The sequence below is a fragment of the Labrus bergylta genome, chromosome 3 (assembly GCF_963930695.1).
Source record: "Labrus bergylta chromosome 3, fLabBer1.1, whole genome shotgun sequence".
Taxonomy (NCBI): domain Eukaryota; kingdom Metazoa; phylum Chordata; class Actinopteri; order Labriformes; family Labridae; genus Labrus; species Labrus bergylta.
The window spans coordinates 19,544,297-19,565,827 of record NC_089197.1 but is presented as its reverse complement, the minus strand read 5'-3'; the positions used below and the strand labels follow the sequence as shown (position 1 = coordinate 19,565,827).

At 39.4% G+C, this 21,531-nt stretch overlaps 1 protein-coding gene across 1 annotated transcript; it reads left to right on the top strand.

Annotated features, from left to right (window-relative positions):
- Window positions 1-403: 403 nt before the first annotated feature.
- Window positions 404-19,931, top strand: strc1 (stereocilin 1). The gene is made up of 29 exons (XM_065953256.1): window positions 404-446; window positions 1,009-1,707; window positions 1,815-1,839; window positions 2,445-3,798; window positions 4,343-5,167; window positions 5,564-5,629; window positions 6,510-6,620; window positions 6,784-6,938; window positions 8,268-8,454; window positions 9,244-9,359; window positions 9,681-9,810; window positions 9,918-10,100; window positions 10,660-10,698; window positions 10,789-10,959; window positions 11,155-11,295; window positions 13,081-13,142; window positions 13,255-13,390; window positions 13,489-13,577; window positions 14,039-14,174; window positions 14,278-14,474; window positions 15,330-15,420; window positions 15,820-15,991; window positions 16,341-16,516; window positions 16,687-16,842; window positions 17,496-17,638; window positions 17,777-17,925; window positions 18,258-18,355; window positions 18,556-18,706; window positions 19,178-19,931. The coding sequence occupies exons 1-29, from the start codon at window positions 404-406 to the stop codon at window positions 19,258-19,260; spliced, it is 6,084 nt and encodes a 2,027-aa protein (XP_065809328.1). The 3' UTR covers window positions 19,261-19,931.
- The last annotated feature ends 1,600 nt before the right edge of the window (window positions 19,932-21,531 follow it).

Genomic DNA, 21,531 nt, shown 5'->3' with positions numbered 1-21,531 from the left:
TAATCAACAGACTCCGTCAATAATTCAGCACCGACGGTCGGGCTTGTTGCCGAAATCCCTTCTACGTTTCGCAGCCCTCATTTTCGCACCTACTTTTTCCCCTTTTAGCGGTGTCCTCAATTACGCTGCTTCAGACCAAGAGGTAGAGTTTCAGATGGACACCGAGGAGGAGAGGAGCCTGTGGGAACACATTGACGTGACGATGGATCATCACCTCCACCTGCTGAGGAAAGATGAAGTTTGAAGGGATAACTCACTGACTCTGTTCAGTTAAATATGAAGCCCCATGTTTGCCCGGTCTGTCTCTGCTGAAAGTCTACGCTGCATCAAGAGGGGAAAACACATCAGATTTATTTTTATTATCTGGAGTTTACCTTTTTGGTTTTAATCGAGGACACTTAGGATGTGGTCGACAGCAGCTGCTTGCATCGTTTGCGTCCTATCAGGTAAATTTAAAGTCACTTTTTTTTTTTTTAGAAAGAATTAGTCTGTTTCTATTTGTTTATAACTTCGAAACATATTATGTTTTTAACTTACAATTGTGACGTGATAAATGTGATTATTAAAAAAAAAGAAAAGCTAAGCTAGTTAAATTGACGGTTTCCGCTTTTAATTAAGCTTTAGGCTTTTAACTAAGTAAAAGGTTTGAACAGCTTACTTAATGTTTGTTACATTTCAATTGTTGACGTTTCTCACAATAAACATTGAACTTCCAATTCTCTTGATCTGAAAAATAAACTTTTTGTAATATATAATTTAAAAACCAAAATGGAAATTGCCTAGATACATTTAAATTTTTCGAAATTTGCTATTTTCCTCTTAAGGTGAAAAGTGTTTGATCAAACTTAAATAGGGTTTTTATTGATTAAACACCCAAACAATGTTTGGAAATCCAATTAAAATACTATGAGGCTCTAGGGACTTATAAAACAGGCTAATTCTGATTTTCCCACTGGAGTGACAGCATTAGTCTAATCATTTCCTGTGTTTATGTTTTCTTGTGTGCAGGCATCATCTGTGATGTCAAACAAGTGTATTCACAACCCAAATGGATACAAAGAAAGACTGATCAGTCTCCTGACAAGGCCTCCATATTAGAGGAAGACATCCAGAAAGTTATCAATGAAATCCACTCTTTGTCTGGTGAAAATGTAAATAAACGCATCTTTAGCACCACATACACTGCAGAAGGTTTGGACCTAAATGCATATTATCAAGCTCTCAGTGATTTGTACGCTGTCTTTCAGCCTCTGTTGAGGGACAGATTTCTAGATGACCTTCCAAAGACATTAGTGTGTATTCTGTCTGGCAGACAGGACTGTGGCCTGGAGGCAGAGCTAACAAAGACCGTGTCTCTGGAGTTAGGAAAGCCGCTGCTGAACTTTGTGTCATCTCTGCGATCACAGTCGTGTACTACACTGAACCGTAATGGAGGGTCAACCAGCTTCCTGAGTGACTACCTCAGGACTGGGGAATCAACATCAGCAGCATTAGATGGTTTTCAGAACACTTTAATAAATATATTGTCAAGTTTCCCTCTTTCTGGGACTTTGATGGGGGCTGTGAGCAGCCTTGTGGATGCAACTGTGACATACATTTCAGAGTTCATGGCAACTTTATTGCAAGTTCCTATGGACTTTATCAAAATAGCTTTACAGTTTGGTATTAGGATACCATCTTTGGAGGGGAAACAGACCTGTGAGCAAGGTAAGAATTATTTTTCATTAATATAAATATTTGAAAAGTGCCATATCATTTCCTAAACTGTACTTCATAATATGCACATCTCTAATTTCCTTTCACTTGTTCTGCAGGCGATCTCAAGCAGCTCATTATGTGGTGAGTCATCAGTTATATACACACAAACCTTTTTTTCATTACAAAGCTTCTCTATGGAGTTTCCCGCTATTAGAAGCGCTGTGGAGCCAAAGTCACAAGAAGTCAAATGTGCCTCTCATAGAGCATTTTAGCAAGACTCATTCAACCAGCCAACCTAATAGTCTGCATATTGCAACAGCATGTCAGAGATTAAACTTAAGATAAGTCTGAAGAGAGAACTGATTTGTCACACCTAAAACCATAATGCTTTTTGGATTCCCTGGTGTTCTAACACAGCCAGTGCAAGTGGTGATGAAGACAACTACTTGTTAGCAAAAACAGATCTTAATAATGGACGATTTGCAATAAAGAAAAAAACAAAGCGCTGTTTTGTTAGATCTCAAGCAAACACACAATGTCTGGTGTTCCTTCCTTAATCCTTAAATGTAAGACTTGTGTTTTTGAAAGAAAACTCCATAAGGCTCTTTTTATTAAGATCTCCATCCATTGCTTAGAGAAGTAAAAAAAAACCAGAATCTTCCAGAGTATGTCTTACTTAATCATTTTAGCCAATATTGTTCTGATTGAAATAATCTTTAATAAGAATGCACTGCCTGTTTGTTCAGGGGAATCAACAACAATGTGAGCTGGTCCTTTGGTACCTCCATCATTGACATCCTCCTGGATATCTTCCTGGCTCAAGAACAGCCTCTATGCACATATCCGGGACCAGAGTGCTTGAATCCTCAAAGTGTCCCCTTCCAACGCAGCGTCTCCGAGTCAAAAGACTCCACTGATTACTACCAGGACATCCTGCTAAAGTGTGATCGCCACAATCTGGCCAAGCTCAACGACACATTGTGTGCAGACATCCTCACAGGTTCGAGAGTGGGATCCTCAACATCTGTCCTCACCTTTTGCCGGGAAATGAGCTCCCTTAGCGCTAATCAGGTGGAGCAGGTGTGGAGCAACATGTGTTATGTCATCCAAGCATTGATGTCGCCGCTCTTTAGCAGGTCATCTGAGTGCACACATTCTCCACCTGCTGTCACCCCTCCCCCTGAGGCCGCTCTCCTCCCTCACTCTGAACTACCTAGAGTAGCCAGAGAAGCTTCCAACCTCAGACAGCTGGCCTGTAACTACAACACCTGGTTAGAAGATGAGGGGGTAGACGCCGTCCTCGTGTCGCTGTGCAGTGATAATGCGCGCGAGGAGTTTGCAAAGCAGGTGTGTAACAATGCCCTGTTGATGAGGAAGCTACTGTCAGAGGAGATGAACAGCTGGCTGTATGGATACTGTGCCAACTCCTCTGCAGACTCTGCGTACTTAGTGAGTCAGTTCTGCGTCTATGAGCAGTGGATGGCTCAGCCTTCAGTGAACCCCTTCTTACTGGAGTTCTGCACAAGCCTAGATGGTCCCAGACTGACAACGCTCATCTGTGAGGACACTAGATTCTTCATGCTTTTATTCTCCAACCCTGAAAATGGACGCTTTATGCCAAATTGCACAGCATTACCACCGATCCCTGACATGGACTCAATCATGTTAGAGTCCTGTCAGTACTCCGAGTGGCACAATGTAACGCAAATTACCATTGATGTTTTGTCGGAGTGCATCAGACTCGATCACATTGGTTTTACCCAAGAGGTGTGTTCTAACAAAACCTTTCTAAACAGCTTGCTGCTCAATAAGGAGAACGCCTGGCTTGAAAATCACTGTGACGCCTCTCTCACTGTAATACCCCCAGTGGTAACCGAGCACTTCAGCATAGCAGGCTGGTGTGACTACCATACGTGGGGAGAACGACAAGTGGACGACTCAGTGGTCGGCCTCTGTTCGCAGCATGATCAGGTCGCTTTCCAGAAGAACGTCTGCTGCAAAACATCTGTGCTTGAAAAGCTGTTAGAAAACCCTCAGAACAAATGGCTGTCATCAGTTTGCGAGGAAAAGGAAATGGAGGAAATAGCTGTGTTACCACAGGTAAGTAACTTTGTGTAACTGTAAACAATGTTGGCTGACAAGGGGAAACATGTTTCAGCATCTAAAAAGATTTCCATTTGGAGTCAATGCCAATTCAAATAGTAGAATTAAAAAATTAAAAAAAACATGAAAAATACAACTGCAGAAATGTGCTGTTTTAAAAAAAAAAAACATGATTCAAGAAATGCATTAACTGCAAACACGTAAACAATGCATAGTAAAATATGAAAAGAAAAATGCTGCAAATCCAGGCATCACAATGGAAGTGCTCCCCGCCTGCAGGGGATGCTAAGTGGAAATAACTCATTTGAAACGACGGACACTGAGAGATTTCCGGCACCAGATTTAGTTTTCATCAGTCCACAAACAAATCCATGCAACTGTTGGAAGGGTTTATTGTCTCTTGTGTATTATATGTCTTATATGTTTGCATTTGTTATCAGTATTGCATTGTTTCTGAATTTGCAGCCTGTTTCTCCTAGTGGAAATATTTCAGGCAGGCAAGACAATTTGTATACTAATGTACTAATGATTTGTTCTTTAGGTGTGCAAGTATACAGAATGGACTCGTCCGATGATTGTAGACATGACTGAGCTCGCTCTCTGTGCTGAGACAGACCCGCTTAACTTCACCACCAAAGTCTGCTCCAATGAGTCAGTCATCCAGAACCTGCTGGCCAATCAGGACAACACCTGGTTATTACAGCACTGTGCCAACCATTCAAACTCACGGGTCACTCCTGGTGAAGGAGCGGGACAGGGAGAAGGCCCGACTGGCTTCAGCCCCACAGAGCAGTGCCAGTACTCCAGCTGGAGTATTTCGCTTCCTGATGCAGCTCTCCTCGCTTTCTGCTGGGAGCACGACCAGACAACTTTCATCTCCTCTATCTGCCCTGATGCTAGGCTTCGCTTTCTGCTCTCCCAGGAGCCGTCTAGTGTGTGGGTGGACAGCATGTGTACCACCTACACCAACTACAGTACCACTTACAACAACGACAGCACCACAGTGGAGCCTAACTTCTGCCTGGCCAGGAACCTGCTGAGCCGCTTCAACTGGAGCTGCTCAGCCGACCTCACCTCCGCCTGCCAACCTGGGGCTAGTCAAAATACGGCTCTACAGATAGCGATGCATTGCTGGGTGGAGAATATGAGGTTCAGGGTGAAGGATCTGCTGACTCCACCAGTGGCTTCTGTGTTGGAACAGGCAGTCAGCACCACTGTCGTGATCCTGTTGGCACTGGAGGAAGTCCAAAACACCTCGCTGCATGTCAGTGAGAACATAAGACAGAGTGTGTTGTCGTCTGTAGTCCGCTATCTTGAGAGGGAAAACAACTTGGACAAAAAGAGGGTGCTGCTGCAGTGCTTTGGGGTAAGTAGTTTGATTGTGCAGTACACAAAAGAAAGTTTAGAGCTGTCAGAAGTTTTTTTTAAGATAGATATTAACTCCCTGTTAGTGAAATACTAATCTCGTTGTTACTACTGATGCATTAATAAGTCAGTAGCATTTGACTGAAGATTGTCAGTTGTGTTGCAAATAAGAAGTATTGTCTCATTCCTCTGGATAGCTCAATCCCTATCTATATCAGTGTCTTTCTAACAATGTGAAGCAGTCAAATAAATGTATTGTAAGTAAAGCTATAGAATTTTACTTTTAAATTGCTGTAGAGAAAGAGTATTAAGAAGGGCAGGTTTACAACCCTGTAAATGTGTGTGTGTGTGTGTGTGTGTGTGTGTGTGTGTGTGTGTGTGTGTTTCCTTTTTATAGAGGGTCTTGACCAGCTTAATGCAGACAGCCAGAGACCTTACCGGTGATGAATCCTCCGTCATTAAGGTGATTTAAACAAAAACCTTGAAAAGCTTTTTGATGGATTTCCATAGCTAGCACACATCGATGCACTTTAACCATGTAGGGATGTTTTCAGCTTCTTAACAGGTGTCTGTTTGACGACTTCTCCATGACCAGATGTTATCAATGTTGTTTGTTTTAATGTATGTTGTTTATAATGTTTCATTTGAATTGCTTTTATATAATATGTTGTATCTATCTCTGGAACGCTGAATTCCTCTCTGCACAACAAATTTACCCTTGGGTACTAATAAAGAAACCTTAAACCTTGATTTATAATCACCATAGCTTAAATACTTTTGACTTTGACAATGACTCCTTCCTTTTTTTTTTTCTTTTTTGATTTATTTTTGGGCTGTTTGTGCCTTTAATGTAGAGATAGGACAGTGGATAGAGTTGGAAATCAGGGAGAGAGAGAGTAGGGAATGACATGCGGGGAAGGAGCCACAGGTTGGACTTGGAGGACTACAGCCTCCATACATGGGGCGCGAGCACTAACCACTGCGCCACCAGCGCCCCATGACTCCTTCCTTTTGACAGAAGTTCCCCCAGATTTTCCTGTGGTGTAATTATAAACAAAATACATTTTTTAAACTACTATTGGATAGCTTGCAACTCAAGATGTGACTATGCCTCCTTTAGGATGAACCAAATGACTTTGGTGATTCCTGACGTTTTCTCTGGTTTCGTCACACAGACCAGCACATCAGTTCATGACTCATGATTTATTTGTGGGGCTAATTATAAATGACAGAAATTTAGTTTAAAACACATCTCTTTCAAAATACATCTTCAAACTAATGTTCTCATCCTTTTATCATTCATGTCTTGTATTATTTGTTTAATTGTGTTGTTCATTTGTCAGGAGTACTTCAGTATACCGCTGAGCTGGCTGAGGTCAGTGCTGAGTTCAGCTCACATCACCACCGTCAGACTGATCCTCCAGTATTACAACAGAAACAAGGATACGCTGCAGGTGAAAAACCACCATGAAACCCACACTGATCATGTTGAGCGGTCTTCTCCTGATTCTTACTGGATTCTCTTGGCACTATACCCTCGGTATAGCCTTACTTTATTGCATAGTACCATATATTTAGTTTTCTCTCACAGAGGTTGTGTTTCCTTCTGTTTCCCAGCTGCCTGACTTGTATTTGTCCACCATGGTGTCAGTGATGTTCCAGACACACCTGGTGAAAGATGGCAGTCTGTTCCCTGAACTGGCTCCCCTGCTGGCTGCAGCCACACCTGCTGACATCCAAGCTCTGCCCTCACTGAATAACAACAGTAATGTGTAAGTGATGGTGTTATCTACACAGTTTAATGACTGAATTCTTAACATTGCATTATCATGATCACTATATACTCATTCTCACTGCAGTATGTTTTGCTGCCTTAGTTCTTGCATACTCAATATTTAAATCACAACAGTCCAAACATGCTAAATAAAGCCCCCAGCTCTGTTGTCCTGTCTAATTTGTAATTCTGCTTACATTAACAATCTGCCTGTGTGAAATGATTTAGTTTAAATTTGTTATTTTTCTGCTTCAAGGGGTATTTCTTAAGATAGCCTGCATATTGTGTCATGCATCATTTACATTCTTTCAAAGCTTGTATTTAAGAGCTTAAAATAAGGCAACCTGGGGACAAAACTGTAGTTTTCCAAATGTAAGATAGGTTCAGACTCTCCTGGTATCAAAAGAGGTAGTCCTTTGTAATATTTATGTGTTTCAAAGTGGTTCCTGAGATATTCTATGTCAATACCAGGATGTATTTAAATTTTGATCTGAAATAAAGCACGGGTGTAAGGCTTGTGCAAGAAGTGATATGTCATTGCATCCTCGGATGCCAGAAGCATGCATTATAAATAGAAGACAAAGGAAACTTTTTGAGGACTATTTTTCATCCTGGAAGGGCTTACAATGTGCGTAGGTATTTTCTGTCTGCTGAAGAATGAGTCGTTAAATGGGGAACAGAACAACCAGAAAGTCGCATTTTGTTTTGACTCAGTTATGCAGCTACAGCTCCAAGCCCTCCTCTGTCTTTGTCTTTATTATATGAGTGCAATTCAATTCAAATTGAATATTCTCTGGTGCAATGGTGGGGCAGTGAACACATGAAGAGCCCTAAATCCTTTACTCAAAAAGCAGAGCTAGGCAACAAGATTTTGTATTAAATCAAAATAACTGATTGCAAAAATGTAACTGTTTCTATATGCTTTAATCACCTTAGAATATCTTGTTTCTTTTGTCAAATAAAAATTCAGTGAGTTCATTTTTAGGTGTCACAGCCATAAATATGTAGCTGGAACCTGCAAACAATTAGCTCCTTGCTCTGTTCATAGGTAACAAAATATGCAGCAGGCAGTCCTGCAATCCAGAGAATTTGATCTTTTTTTTTTTATCATTTTATACTGACAACTCTCAACAAGAAAGGGAAATAACATTAAAAAAATAATAATAATAATAATAAACACATTTTCCAAATTTTTTTAACTGGTTAAATTTTTATAAATTTAAATAAATGTTTGAAGCAGTCTTTCAATGCAGGCCTCCTCAGGTAATTATGTTTAAACACAATTGCAATACTTTTCTTTCTTTCTTTTGTTTCTCTTTTTTTTTAGGAGGGAGACCATCAACAGAAACTTAAAATACATGACTCTGGAGCAGAGGCGAGCTTTTGGCTTGTGGTTCAGCAAAGTTATGTCCCCCTCTGACATCACCAGAGGTCATGAGTCACTCATCAGGGACACCGGAAACCTGATCGCCTATCTGCCTTTCCACAACTTCCAGCACCTTTCGCCTGCTCAGGTAACATGACTCTGGGCTCTGACACCTGGAGGGGAAACCTAAGAAGGCAGAAGTTACCTGTCACATAATGGTCATAAAGAATAGACAGTTTCTTCTTTACCTGTCACCACCATCATGTGTCACATCCTGGTAGCTAATGTTCAATAAGTAAAGACAGGAACTCATGAATAATGAATGATCTTAATATAAAAGCCAACATTCATAACCAAGGATTTAAAAAGAAAATGCTGAGAAGCAAGCCTACCCACTTTCTACAATAGTTACAAAAATATATCATGATTTTCATGTAAATATGAAGCTACCGCAGCCAGTTAGCTAAACTTGGCTTAGTCTAAAACCGTTTGGTTTATGTATAGATTAGACTAACAAAATGTAATGTGCATGTTAAGATGTGCTTTTACAAAGATGCTGGTATCTCTGGACACATAATGGCTTGCTTTTCCCTCGTTATTTTGCAAAGGATATTACACTAAGCTAACCTGTCAGGGATAGGTCCATAGTCATAATTATGGATTTAAACTTGATATATTACTTTAACTCTGCAAGAAAGTTAAGTGAACATTTTCTGAGATGTCTAACTTTTCTTAACAGAATTGAATCACCCTCGATTCTCTCAGTAGTTTGAGGTACACTTCCCACATCCAAAAAGAATTTCTATGTTATGAAAAAATAAGTGTTTAGTGACCACTGGTAAACATTTGAAAAATCAATAGCCTTGTAATTGCTATATTATATGAATACAAAAAAAGTATTGAAAGTCACTGAAACTTTTCATCCTGTTCCCTGCAGCTGTTAGATGGGCTGGGAGTTTTGCAAAGAAACACCCTCACTTCTCTAAAGCAGGAATTCATCTCTCACAGCATCATCAGCACCTACAGAAACCTCACTGCTCAGGATCTTACAAGGTGGGGAATGACTGTCCGACCTCTCCGTCTATGTAAACAGTTTATGAGATTCTCAATTTGTGTGGATCCACAGGCAGCGTCAAATAACTAAGGAAATGTTACATATTACTGTGTAAACTAATTCATATTAATAATATTTTTTCTTTTGCTTGCATGCACAGTTACACATGTCACAATATGTTAAATATATGAGTGAGTAGGGCAATGCAATTATTGAATCTTAAGACTTTACCTACAGAGACTTACTTACTGAGTAATTGTTTTTCTTCCTCACAAAATGTGTGTGCAAGTGTGTTGTTAAAACAGTGTTTGCGATTTCAGGTTAGGTAATCTCTCCTGCCTGGCAGACCCAGAGGACCTTCTTGTGTACAAAGATACTGCGCTCTTCAGTGTCATGAGAGAAATTGTTATGAACTGCACACATGAGGGACTGAGTCTGCCCAGCATCTTGGTAAGCACATAAAGTGAATACGTTGGTGTCCTTAATGATTTTCATACGTGTGTTTCCATTAAAGGAGAATATTTCAGATATGTGCTTTTTGTGAACCTTCTGTCCAGGTTTCCAGTTTGTTGCTGAACAGCATAGAGTTAAAGGTCCCCTCCTCGCTCAGTTCTGATCGACTGGCAGAGATCGCCCCCCTCCTGCCGTTGCTGGGTGTGCCTTTTCTGCAGGGTCTCACACCGTCACAGCTGCACCCAATCCTCCCGGTCCTTAGCTCCGTTTCATTCAGCCCTGCACAGGTAGTGGAGCACACTCAACCTATAATCTACATTGAAGTTATCGAAATCTTCCTCTATAACATTATTTTTACGATGAGCCGATTCTTCTTCTGTAAATTAATCATCAGGTGTCCATAGTGGGGGTTGGGTCAGTCCCTTTCACTAGACAAACCCCTATTTGTTGTGCATGGATGGTTTTCTGGCAGCTGGTGGGGCTTGTAGTCCTAAGTAACAGCTGACAGGCAAGCCAGCATGAAGCACACTGATCCCTGAGGTGAGTTAGCTTATGAGGTAAAGACCGGAGCTTTACGCTACGCTCAGCTATCGTCTGAACTGGAGCTGTTTACTTTCACCTCAGCCCCACAGCTGTTGTCTTGCTTTTATACATCACTGTGCGCTTGAGAGGATACATCTTTTCAACCATAGTTATCTTTTGACAGGTCCACCATAAATCATCAGAACTTTATTTTGAATTAATGTTGTTAGTTCAAATGGGCAATTCAGCGTTTTGTATTTTAAAAGTTCCATTTGAAAGGTAATGTCATTTAATTCCTTTGCTGATTTTCTTTATGTATTTCAGGGTTCCATTATTATAGACAAGATGTCCACAAGTAACACAGTGAGTTATTCTTAAAATGCAAAACGATGTGAATTTAGGTTTTTACGTTTTTTGCAACTTTAAGCCAACATCTTCCTCCCCTCTGCCCAGCTGACCACCACGGATCAGCTGCAGCATCTTGGCTCCCTCATTGTGGGACTGAAGACAGAGGCCTTGTTGAGCGTCACCTCTGACAGGCTGCTGTCATCCCTGCCTGCAATGGCCCAATACACTCCAGGCCTCAGCCCTCTGCAAGCTCATGCTATTGCCACCAAGCTCTGGGTAAAACACAAGCACATTGACATTTACTTGAAGATTTTACAATTTTAAGCTTTTTCAATCGAAAAGTGTTGAGTTTGACTTGTGTTGAGACAACATGGAAAGAAAATTGTAACAAATAAATAATAAATATAATTCCATCGATGTCATTTGATCGTTAAGCTTACATTGATGTTTTCTTGCTTCTTCTCTGACCAGGGCTTCCCAGAGGTTGTCGGTTGGTTGGATGATGTGGAGCCTTTTCTCTATTGCACTCCTCTGCTAAGCGTCATGCCAAGAACCCGTTTTATTGTGAACAATATCACCACTGCTACCACAACATCCTGGAACACACAGCAGGTATCACACAGCCCATCTTACACCAGAATACACTGAAGGAGACATTTTATTTAACGGTAAAGTCTGCAGTATTGTTCGTTGCAGCTTCTTAACACAACATTTAAACTGGGCCCCTCCTCCTGGACTCATGGCTACCAGAAGCATACACTCACTATAGGGTTAGTGTGTAAGCCACTACTTGTACCGACACTGCAAGCTATCACATGCTAGCACAAGCTAACTGACGGTGTTTGCGACCTGCCTGTCTAACATAAAACAGGTCAACTCCATGTCCGCGGGTTAAAGACAAAACAAGGTTCTCAAGCTTCAGTTAGATTATATTTTCTCTTCTTTGTCGCTACGTCCAAGTCCATTATATTCAGTTTGAATGGGCTCGCTGACATGTATCAACTCCCTAACTCAGCTGTGCAGTATCAGCTCCTTGCCCTGAAATATTCCGACTAAACCCAAGAAAAAAAAGAAAAGAACGTCCAAATACAGACAGAGGGCAGTGTGTATGCAGAAACTGTCACCACTACACAGGTATGGAGGCCCATAAGTGATGATTGAGCAGTCTTCTTTTTTTTTTTTCAGGAAAAAGTTGTTGACTCTACTTTTAAAGTTTTGAAGTTTGAGATAAATGATCAGGGATCTATAGCAGAAATATATTTCACACTCTAAACATGCTTGTGTGTAAACCTTTCCTCTCACTATTTGGAACCCCAGTAACAACAACCTACCTTTCACATATGGCATGTTAAACAGTGTTTGGCAGTCAAATAACATTCATGCATTCCACCTTTATATAAATCTTGAAAATAATGAAGGGCAAATCTACATTTTCTATGACGTAGAGAGCACAACAATAAAGAATACATGTGCACAAAAAACAAATAATGTCAACAAGACAATTAAAAACAGTTACATCCAAAGGCAGGGTAGTTTAAATTAATAAACTGACCCATAGGAACAAGTGTGTGAAGTTTGAACGTCTGTTGCAAAGTGATCCATGTGAATGCAGCGGAGAAGTTCAAAGCAGTTTTACCAAATGAAGTGTTTGCCCGTGCAACTTTGAGCTTCAAATACTGGAACATGTTGAGTGTTGACTGTGAGGCTGGTTTAACTAGGAAGTAATATATGGTGGCATTTTACCAGTTATGGACTTATAAATAAATAAAAACCAATGCCTGTCACATCTTGCATTTTCATATAAAATGTGCTTTTTTATGTTGATATTGACCTATTGGTCTGACATATTGTATAAAGTAAATAAAGTAACTGTTGCCTGTAATGGACCTGAGGGCAGAGTGATATAGATGTTTTGGCGGGGCAAACGTGGAAATGAAAGTGAGTGATCTAACCAGCCACCAAGATATTTGCATTCCGAGACTCTTTCAGTGTTGTGTCCTGTCATATTGGTGATATGTAAACCATCATCTGCAATGTCTCTTTCTCTAGAGACAAATATTTGGTTTTGATTGGGTTGAGATCCAATTTCAGATTGAACAGTGCATGCTGTAGATGATCAACAGCTTGCTGGAGGTTTTCAGCTGCTGAATGTTCAGTGTTGGCTGTGTGAATGACGGTATCTTGATAAGCTGCTAAATTATGAAGTGAAGTAGCAAAAGCAAACATGTCATCACTGATACCATGAATGGGCTTGTTGCATACAATACTGACAAACACCCTCTTTATATCAGTTTGCCATTTGCTCTTCTTGTTACAGCTGTGGAAGGTAGCAGCACAGAACATGCATAAACCATTTAACAACAAAAACAAACACTTTTTTTTTCATATTGTCACCAGGCGATTGCAATTTTCAAAAAGGTGCATGAGACTAAACCAAATCTAATCAGCCAAGATTTTCTGTAAGTACAACTTCTCTGTGCTCTTTTACAAATGCTTTATTAAGGCTTTAAGTATTTTGCAGCTTTATACTTTTATATAGATGTATTGACCCTCATCTCTTTATGTAACCAGGAGTTTGGGCACAGTGGGTCAAGGTGTGAGCTGTACGGTCTTACAGGAGTTTTTTCGAGCTGATTCCTCGTCTCCTGCAGTGAGAAGAATTCTACTCCTTCTCAAACAGCAGCCCGGTCCTCTTCACACCTCAGTGGTACAGTTACCTATTTTGAATGGTGCCATCTACTGCCTGTATGCTTGTTAAATAAATACTGTGATCTATACATCTTTTGTCTTCATTCTTCTGGACAGAAAAGGTGTGTGATCGAGGTGCTGTATCAGTTTGAGTTCTTCTCTGAACTGTTGAAAGATCTGGGAGCTGAGATTGCACTGTCCATGCCGTAAGTACTCATTTCCCTCTGATGAAAATGATTTAAACACTTTAAAAGTGGAGTGATTAGAGTCAAATGACCATTAATCAATCCAATCAAAATTATATCAGGGGTTATTTCATTTTGTGAATATAAGCAATATATTTCAAAAAACCTTCACTGTAATATCGATACATGTCATTTCTTGTTAGACATCAGAGTTACTTGTGTATTTAACATGTTTTACTCAATATTAAAAGAAACTTAACCAACCATATATTGGCCCAGAAAAAAACATCCAGCGAGAACATTCCTTAAGTCCATCTAGACTTGCAGGCAATTCAGGTCAAAATTAACTCTATTTTTGTAAACTCATCATCCAGCACATGACCTAACATTTTGACGAGAGGTTTTAAAAGCTGTGGATTGACATTGAGTCGTTGATTATAAGGGTAAAATATTCTTTATGCTTTTTTGTGTGATGTTTGCAGTGTGAGCACCATTAAGAAGTTCCCCAAAGATATGATGGACACTCTCAGGAGGATGATCATTCAGGAGCCTCAGCACTTCCTCATGCTAGCTAGAACCAAACAGGAGCTGCTGGTGGACAAAGTGGTTCAGAGGATGGTCAGTAGAGCTACACTGTGATGCCCCTCTTCTGTTTTAGAAAGTTATGAGTGAATAACTGAATGGTTTGTAATTCCCTTTATTTTGGACTCTTTCTCTGCAGGGCATGTACACAGGTGTGTTCACTGAGGAGGAGTTTATTTCACTGGGCATCATGGCACCATTTGTGGTGGATGAAGTTCTCATTCAGCTCGACCGCAGCTTCTTCACTGAAAATCTGGATTATCTCCAGGGGCTCTGCTACAGCAGCGGCAAGATGAACATTGTGGCTCGTATCCTGCAAGATCCTGCCGCCTTTGGGTAATTCAAGATCTTAATTTAAAAATGTAATTGTTGGAGGCAAGAAAATCCAAATAAATTGAATGCTTTCTAATAAAGTGATTTAAATAATAGTAAGGTACTACAACCTACTGTGACATCATAAAAATAACATAAACATTCATTTGAAAAGTACAAGTTTCGAAACATGGACATAATAATACTAATACTACTAATATTATTATAAAATGATTTTGCAGCTGTAACCACAATTTGTTTTTAAAAAGCATTAATGGTCTGTGTTTACTTTGTTAATCTGGCTTTTCATGATACTGTGTGATAATGTGCCATTAATTGAAGTGATTTTATCACAGTTTGTCATTAAACTAACAGCTGTAAAAAAAAATCAGCTGTAAAATTTAAGGTTTACCCAGCACAAGCTTTTAGAGTGTCTTTTATTGTATTTTTTTTTCTAAGCTTTTCTAAGGGCTTTTTGGGCCTTTAATGGAGAGATAGGACAATGGATAGAGCCGGAAATCAGGGAGAGAGATTAGGGAATGACATGTGGGAAAGGAACCACAGGCGTGCGGGCTAACCACTGCGCCACCAGCGCCCCTGTATTTTTTTTTGGGGCAGGCTTTTTGTATATGACACTATTTTGCCATGGTGTGATGTGATAATCACATTGTCAGATTTTCCTTGAAGAAATTACAGAAATCATCTGTTTAATGATTTTCAATTGAAGGTTAGTCCTGTATGGTGGCATTACTTCGCAGTAAGACTTATGTTTACAGTTCAGAGGGTAAACTTGAAAATGATCATGACTATAGAGAACAGGTTTCAATTTTCGGGGAACCGTGGAAAAATCATAACAATCCTTCTTTTGTTTTCTCACAGTCCAGCCAAACACTGGAACAAGACCACAGTGAGTCAGGTGGATCGCTTCCTCTTCTTCCTGCCTGAGGACAAACTGCAGGAGATTCCTCTTGTGAGTCCACTTCAGTCGCTTTACAGATTCATTTGATGTCCAGAAATCAGCAGTGAGGTGTTGGGATTGTTATCTGATCTCACGGCAGGTTAGGCCAACAAAGGCTGTAAATAAACCCGCAGGTGTCACATCTCCAGCAGGTGTCAGGATCAGGTGGTGAAGTTCCTGTTCTCTTGCAAACCGTTTTTGTGTGTGTGTGTGTGTGTGTGTGTGTGTGTGTGTGTGTGTGTGTGTGTGTGTGTGTGTGTGTGTGTGTGTGTGTGTGTGTGTGTGTGTGTGTGTGTGTGTGTGTGTGTGTGTGTGTGTGTGTGTGTGTGTGTGTGTGTGTGTGTGTGTGTGTGTGTGTGTGTGTGCGTGCGTGTGCGCGCACATGTGTTTGTGTTGTTTGTTTTCCTTCAGGATCTGATGACAGTGGGCTGTATAGAGAAGCTGTTCATGAGCCAGCGGCAGTGGGAACGCGGGGATGTTGGGAGCCACTGTTTAAACGAGAACGATAAGAGGAGAGTTTTTGAGAAGCAGCAGTTTGTCCTCCAGTTTTTCCTCGGCTTCCTCAAAATAAATCCTTTGTCACGTGAGCATCACTTCTGTTTCTGGAATCAAATCCTTTAGGGGATTTTAAAAGGGACTATAGTGTAAATATGAAGTGCCAAAAGACCACAATATGTTTTGTATAGGAACTGTTACTCCAGTTACATCCTGGGTTCTCCATGTCGAACATCACATGATTACTTCAATAGGTCCAAGTCATTATTTCAGCTGTGTATTGATGTTTGTTTGAATATAGTGCAGTATATGAAACAGAAAATAGTAAAACAAAAATATTTTCTATTTAATGCTGGTGATCTAATATGTTTTACATAAAGTCATACGTATTTTACAACATTTCTTGATCTGACTTTTGTGTCTGTGTCCTTTTCCAGCGGCTCCCATGGTTCCTACCTGTGAAATCCTGCACACTACAGCTCCCTCTGCCTGGACCTCCAGCAGTCTGATCAGCATGACTACATCAGCCTTCTCCAACTGTCTGGAGCTTATGGGTCAGGACCCATTCCTTGCATCCTACCAGCGCAGCCAGGTGCTGAGGAAAGTCAAACAGGTGAAATTCAGTCCATTTAACCACAAAGAAGTGGTGTGTTATTCAAGGCCTTAAAGGGAAGCTTCCCCTCCTTAGTCCTGGTTTCATCCTGTGGTTCTGTTATGTCTTTACATGCTTCATATGGTGTTATGTGTTCCTGTGCGTGTGTTCCTGTGTGTGTGTGTGTGCAGATATACGGCCCTGTCTCGTCCTTCTCTCAGTCTCTGATCACCCAGCTGGGCTGGATAGCGACAGAGCTCTCCGTGGAGGAGCTGAGCAGCCTCAGACTGACTGAGCGTAGGAGTATCGCTGCTATGGGTGCTATCAGTGTATGGACCAACAGACAGGTACAGTACATGCTTTGTTTACAGCTGTTAACATATCACACAGATTTAAGATGGAATATAACTTTTTAAAACTTTTTGTATCTGCCATATTAAAAAGTGAAAACTGATTATTTAAGATCTGATTCATTTGTAAATTAGTGTCTTAAAGTCAGACAGCATTTCTAAACACTTCTGATGCTGTGGTTTGTTTGCTAATTTAAATAAAAATGTTAGTTTGAAACACCATGCTTATGGCTGCTCATTGAGACCCCCACAAAGTTACATTTCACATCTGTTTTTTGCAAGTGGCATTGGTGTTTTGAGCTTTCCATTTATGTCCATTTATTGATATTTCCCATTCTGTATGGATAATGTAGAGGCAAAGATCTGGAAGCAAACCTCCTTTTTGTCCATCCTGCAGAGGTCAATGAGACTGAATATTCCAATCACCTCTTAGTATAACGCAATATGATTCAACATTATAACAAACCCAAGCTTTAAAATGACCATAAAGTTGTTTGAACTCCCCACTAAATAAAAAACAACTTAATGAAACACGCACCAATGCAAAGATTCTGTATTAAACTGCAACGAGTTAGGCACACTTACAGTCATGTGTCATGGGTGTATGATGAAAGAGCTTGTCTGGATCATAACTCTTGTTTCCATCCCAGCTTGCTGCACTGTTTAGCGCCATTTTAAACTCCACCAAGCAAAGTCCAAGCCAGCTGGACTATAGCACACTAGGGGCCATGGGATACATTGTGTGCGGAGCTAAAACCACTGACATAAATGTGTTCAATGCTGTAGAGTTCAGGTGAGCAGATAAAACACTTTCACATGCTCGTGTTCATTTCTTCATTTTTGGGAGCTGATGTTTGAACACTGTAATGTGATAACAATTTCCCCTTCCCCCCTGCTCTTCCTGTGCTGTGTCTCTCCCTGCTGGCTGTAGTAAGGCGGTGCTCCAGCTGGGTCAGCTAAAGTTATCCTGCTCTGAGGAGCAGCTACTGGCTTTCATCGAGCTGCTAACTCACAGCTTCGCTTTTGGACCCACAAGTTCATGGGGAACTGACGTTTTCATTGAGATCGGAGTTCTGGCAGGTATTTTACATGAACTTAAATCACCTTAGAGATTTCATAAGGTCCTGAAGTTTCACACATAGCAATCAAAATGTTTTCATTTTGGAGCGTATTGCACTGTTGACAGAGGTGGTAGAAAATATAAGATGTCAATTCTTGGTGTCAATCTTGCACAAATATCTTATTTGTATGGATCAGTTAAATCCCATGTGTGCTCACAACTTTAACCCCTCTTAGTATTATTTATTGTTCTAATGAAACCCTCTAAATAACTCTTGTTGCTGGATTAAAGCATTGACTCAGGCAGTTGTGCTTCTTTACTCTCATTTATCAACATGTTTCACTTTTTACAGCTGGTATCCCTGACATGGCTATGTCAGCGTTGGTGAAAATGCAAATTGAAGGAATCATACCTGTGGCTATCTCCATGATACCAGCTGACAAGTTTGCTGTAAGTAATTTAAACAACATTATCTCTTCACATATTCCAAAAGCACAAATAATTCACATTTTTAGAGGCAATTGTTACAGTCCATAACAGGTGTTTTAAATATCTGTCAAGCTTTGCTGATATTGGTGCAATAATCGCATCTCTCTGTCACTACCCATCTCTCTGTTCCTCTATGTCCCTGCTTGTTTTATTTCGTCCAGGTGGTGTTTAACCAGAAACACATCAGCATGTTCTTTTATGAGCAGGCTGCTGCTGTGACCGAAGAGCAGCTCTCTAAGATGTCAGATGTTCAGAAGACAGCTCTATCTCTGGTGCTGACACCCTGGGAGGCAAGGCCTGTAGACTTCAGAGGTGAGCCACTGAAATCTTTGAAACTCTTGTTGAACAATGGTAGTTAGATAAAAAGGTCCTTTAGGGAGGTTGTTAAAATTAGCTAACATCTCTTCAAGCTATTATTGAAATGTTTGAAAATACTGTATAACTAAAGTCTGGTACATATTAATACCTATAGTAAAATGGCATGTTTGCACTTCAAACTATTAGAGCACTGACAGACAACAATGACTTTAGAAAGCTAGAGCCAATATAAACTTTATGAAGGTCAATTTGAAAAATGATTTCAACAAAGATTGAATACTGACAATATCCTATGTTTACACAATGACTATACAGCTCAATATAATCATATCAGAACAAGTCTAGGAAGTGTAGTGAAATTCTCAAAAATGAGTTCCACTGTGTTTTGTGTTATGATGTACAAAGACCGATAATTCAAGGGGATTATATTTTTTCATGGCTCTACAATTGTTGGTTTCCCTGTAGGGAAGTCACTGGGGTTGGCACTGAGCCACAGCCGCCTGTGTCTCACACTGGGACTGCTGATACTGCTGATCATCCTGCCCTGACCTGATCTGCCCTGCAATATGACCCCACTCACCCCTGCTGGATCAGGAGACACATCCTCATCCTCATAACAAGGATCACATTTATCTGTGCAATATCAAGCAGCACTTCAACATGTCTTTATACTGAATTGAATGAGATTTTTAATTTACTTTGTATTACAACCATACATTTCTACACTATAGACTAAAAAGTGAGCCCACATTGGTTTATTTATTTACCTGTTTATTTATTTATATTTTTATGTATTATTTTTTACTATTTATTTTAATAAACTTGTATAAACCCATCCTGTCCTTCAACCCATCCCTAACCTTCTCAGGGAGTAAAACCAAACCCAGAAAAACAGTCCCAAGACTTGCAAGATTTAAAAACAGTTACTAGAAAATCTGTTGTGTTGCAAATCTAAAAAGTAACACATACATATATATATATATTAATTTATTTAAAGTTATATATTTTTGTGAAATGATACAATATTTTTGTCAGAGTAAGAACAGAAATGTTTGCTACATTTATATTTTTGTTGTGAGTAATAATAGTAAGATCACATTGTATTAGTATTGATCATGTGCAGTCTATTTTTGCTGTGAGTTTTGTATTGTTGTGCACACTTTCTGGTGTGATGAATGAAGTCCTATATTATCAAATTAAACCAACTACCATCTGTTGACTCTGTTTATTTATGGATCATTTATTTTGTTTAGCAAAGAGGAATTGTTTTTGTTTTTTTTCACAAGGGTAAAGGTTTGTCATTTAAAAGACATTACACTTCCTACAACCTGTTTTAAAGTATAGGTCCACACAAGATAAGAAAAAAGTAGAGAACATCACAGTGATGAATTATTACCAAACGTGAATTCATTACTGTATATGAAAAACTAACTTCAATATTGCAAAAAACAACATGGTATCACATAAAGAGAAAACATTTTGAAAAATTGAATAAAAGCTTTATATTTATATTAAACATTGAAACAAATGAGAATATTGACTTATTTAGGTAGCCTACTGTATCATTGTTTTATCATCAACACAGGCTATTATTTTGTTCATTGCGCTTTAATTTAATTTGTTTGATTGGGGCTACTTACAGCTGCTCAGTGACTGTTATTTGCTTGATGATCTGTTGTTTTAACCATTGTATTTCATTCATTCTTTAACTATTATTACTACTAATGATACTTCCACTATTAAAGCAATCTGGATCATATGTTTGACATGTGCTATAGCCTATAGTAGCCTTTAATTCCAAAAGCCCTATCTAATAATTTATACATAATCTCAAAATGGGACCGATGATTAAAAAAAACATGTTTCAAATTTGTTGAAATCTACGCAGGCTGTGAAAATGTTCATTGAATGTGGTGTTGCGATCTATCATGATCTATATCAGGGATGGGCAACATTGGTGACAGCAAGGGCCACATTCATTTAATTCTCACTGCCAGAGGGCCAAAGACAAACGATTAGAGTCAATTATGTCTCAGATTAACTCAACATATACCAGTGATCAAATATTATTATGGACATATTTCTGAGTTTCATAATTTCATGCCAGATTTCATCATGTTTTCTTCATGTTTCCAATTAATTGATGCATAAAAAATTAACCTGAGGGCCACGTTGAGGGTTGGTGGGGGCCACATGCGGGCCGCCAGTTGCCCACCCCTGATCTATATCCTTTTCAGTATAAATTTTATTTGCAGCACCAATTTATAACTAATTTGCACAACAGTAGGTAAAATACCTTACTCTTTTTTACAGGTAAAGACGTTACCCATTGTTATATTATCTACAAAGAACCAACATTTACTCCACTCTCCTCAGTTAAAAACAAAACAGAACTGTGATTACATGATGCACACACACCACACATTCCACTCTGCACACCCTGGACACTTTACACACTGACACTTTACACTGTTTACATTATTCCATATTCTATAGTTTGTATATTCAAATATTTCTTCTTTAAAATGTTACATTATATTCTATTTTTACTGTATATATGTGTATTAGTAATTTGAGTGTTTATTGTATGGCCTTGCGGAACAGTCTTTACATTTCACTGCACATCTGTATGAGCATGTGAGAAATACAAATCTTGAATCTTTAATACAAAGCAACTTTTAGCAAAGTTACAGTGTCAAATCTGTGAGTTGACATGCCACCCAATCAATTTAACAGTAAATAATCTTGATTTATTGTATTTAATTAATAAAATACCATGGGTTATTATTATTATTATTATCCATCACATAAGTAAAGTT

Bases quoted from the DNA above. Each gene is read 5' to 3' on its own strand.
- strc1 (XM_065953256.1), top strand. From the start codon at position 404: ATGTGGTCGACAGCAGCTGCTTGCATCGTTTGCGTCCTATCAG. The intron at 9,811-9,917 runs GTAAGCACATAA...CCTTCTGTCCAG, and splicing joins TGAGTCTGCCCAGCATCTTG to GTTTCCAGTTTGTTGCTGAA. The intron at 11,296-13,080 runs GTATCACACAGC...TATTGTCACCAG, and splicing joins CATCCTGGAACACACAGCAG to GCGATTGCAATTTTCAAAAA.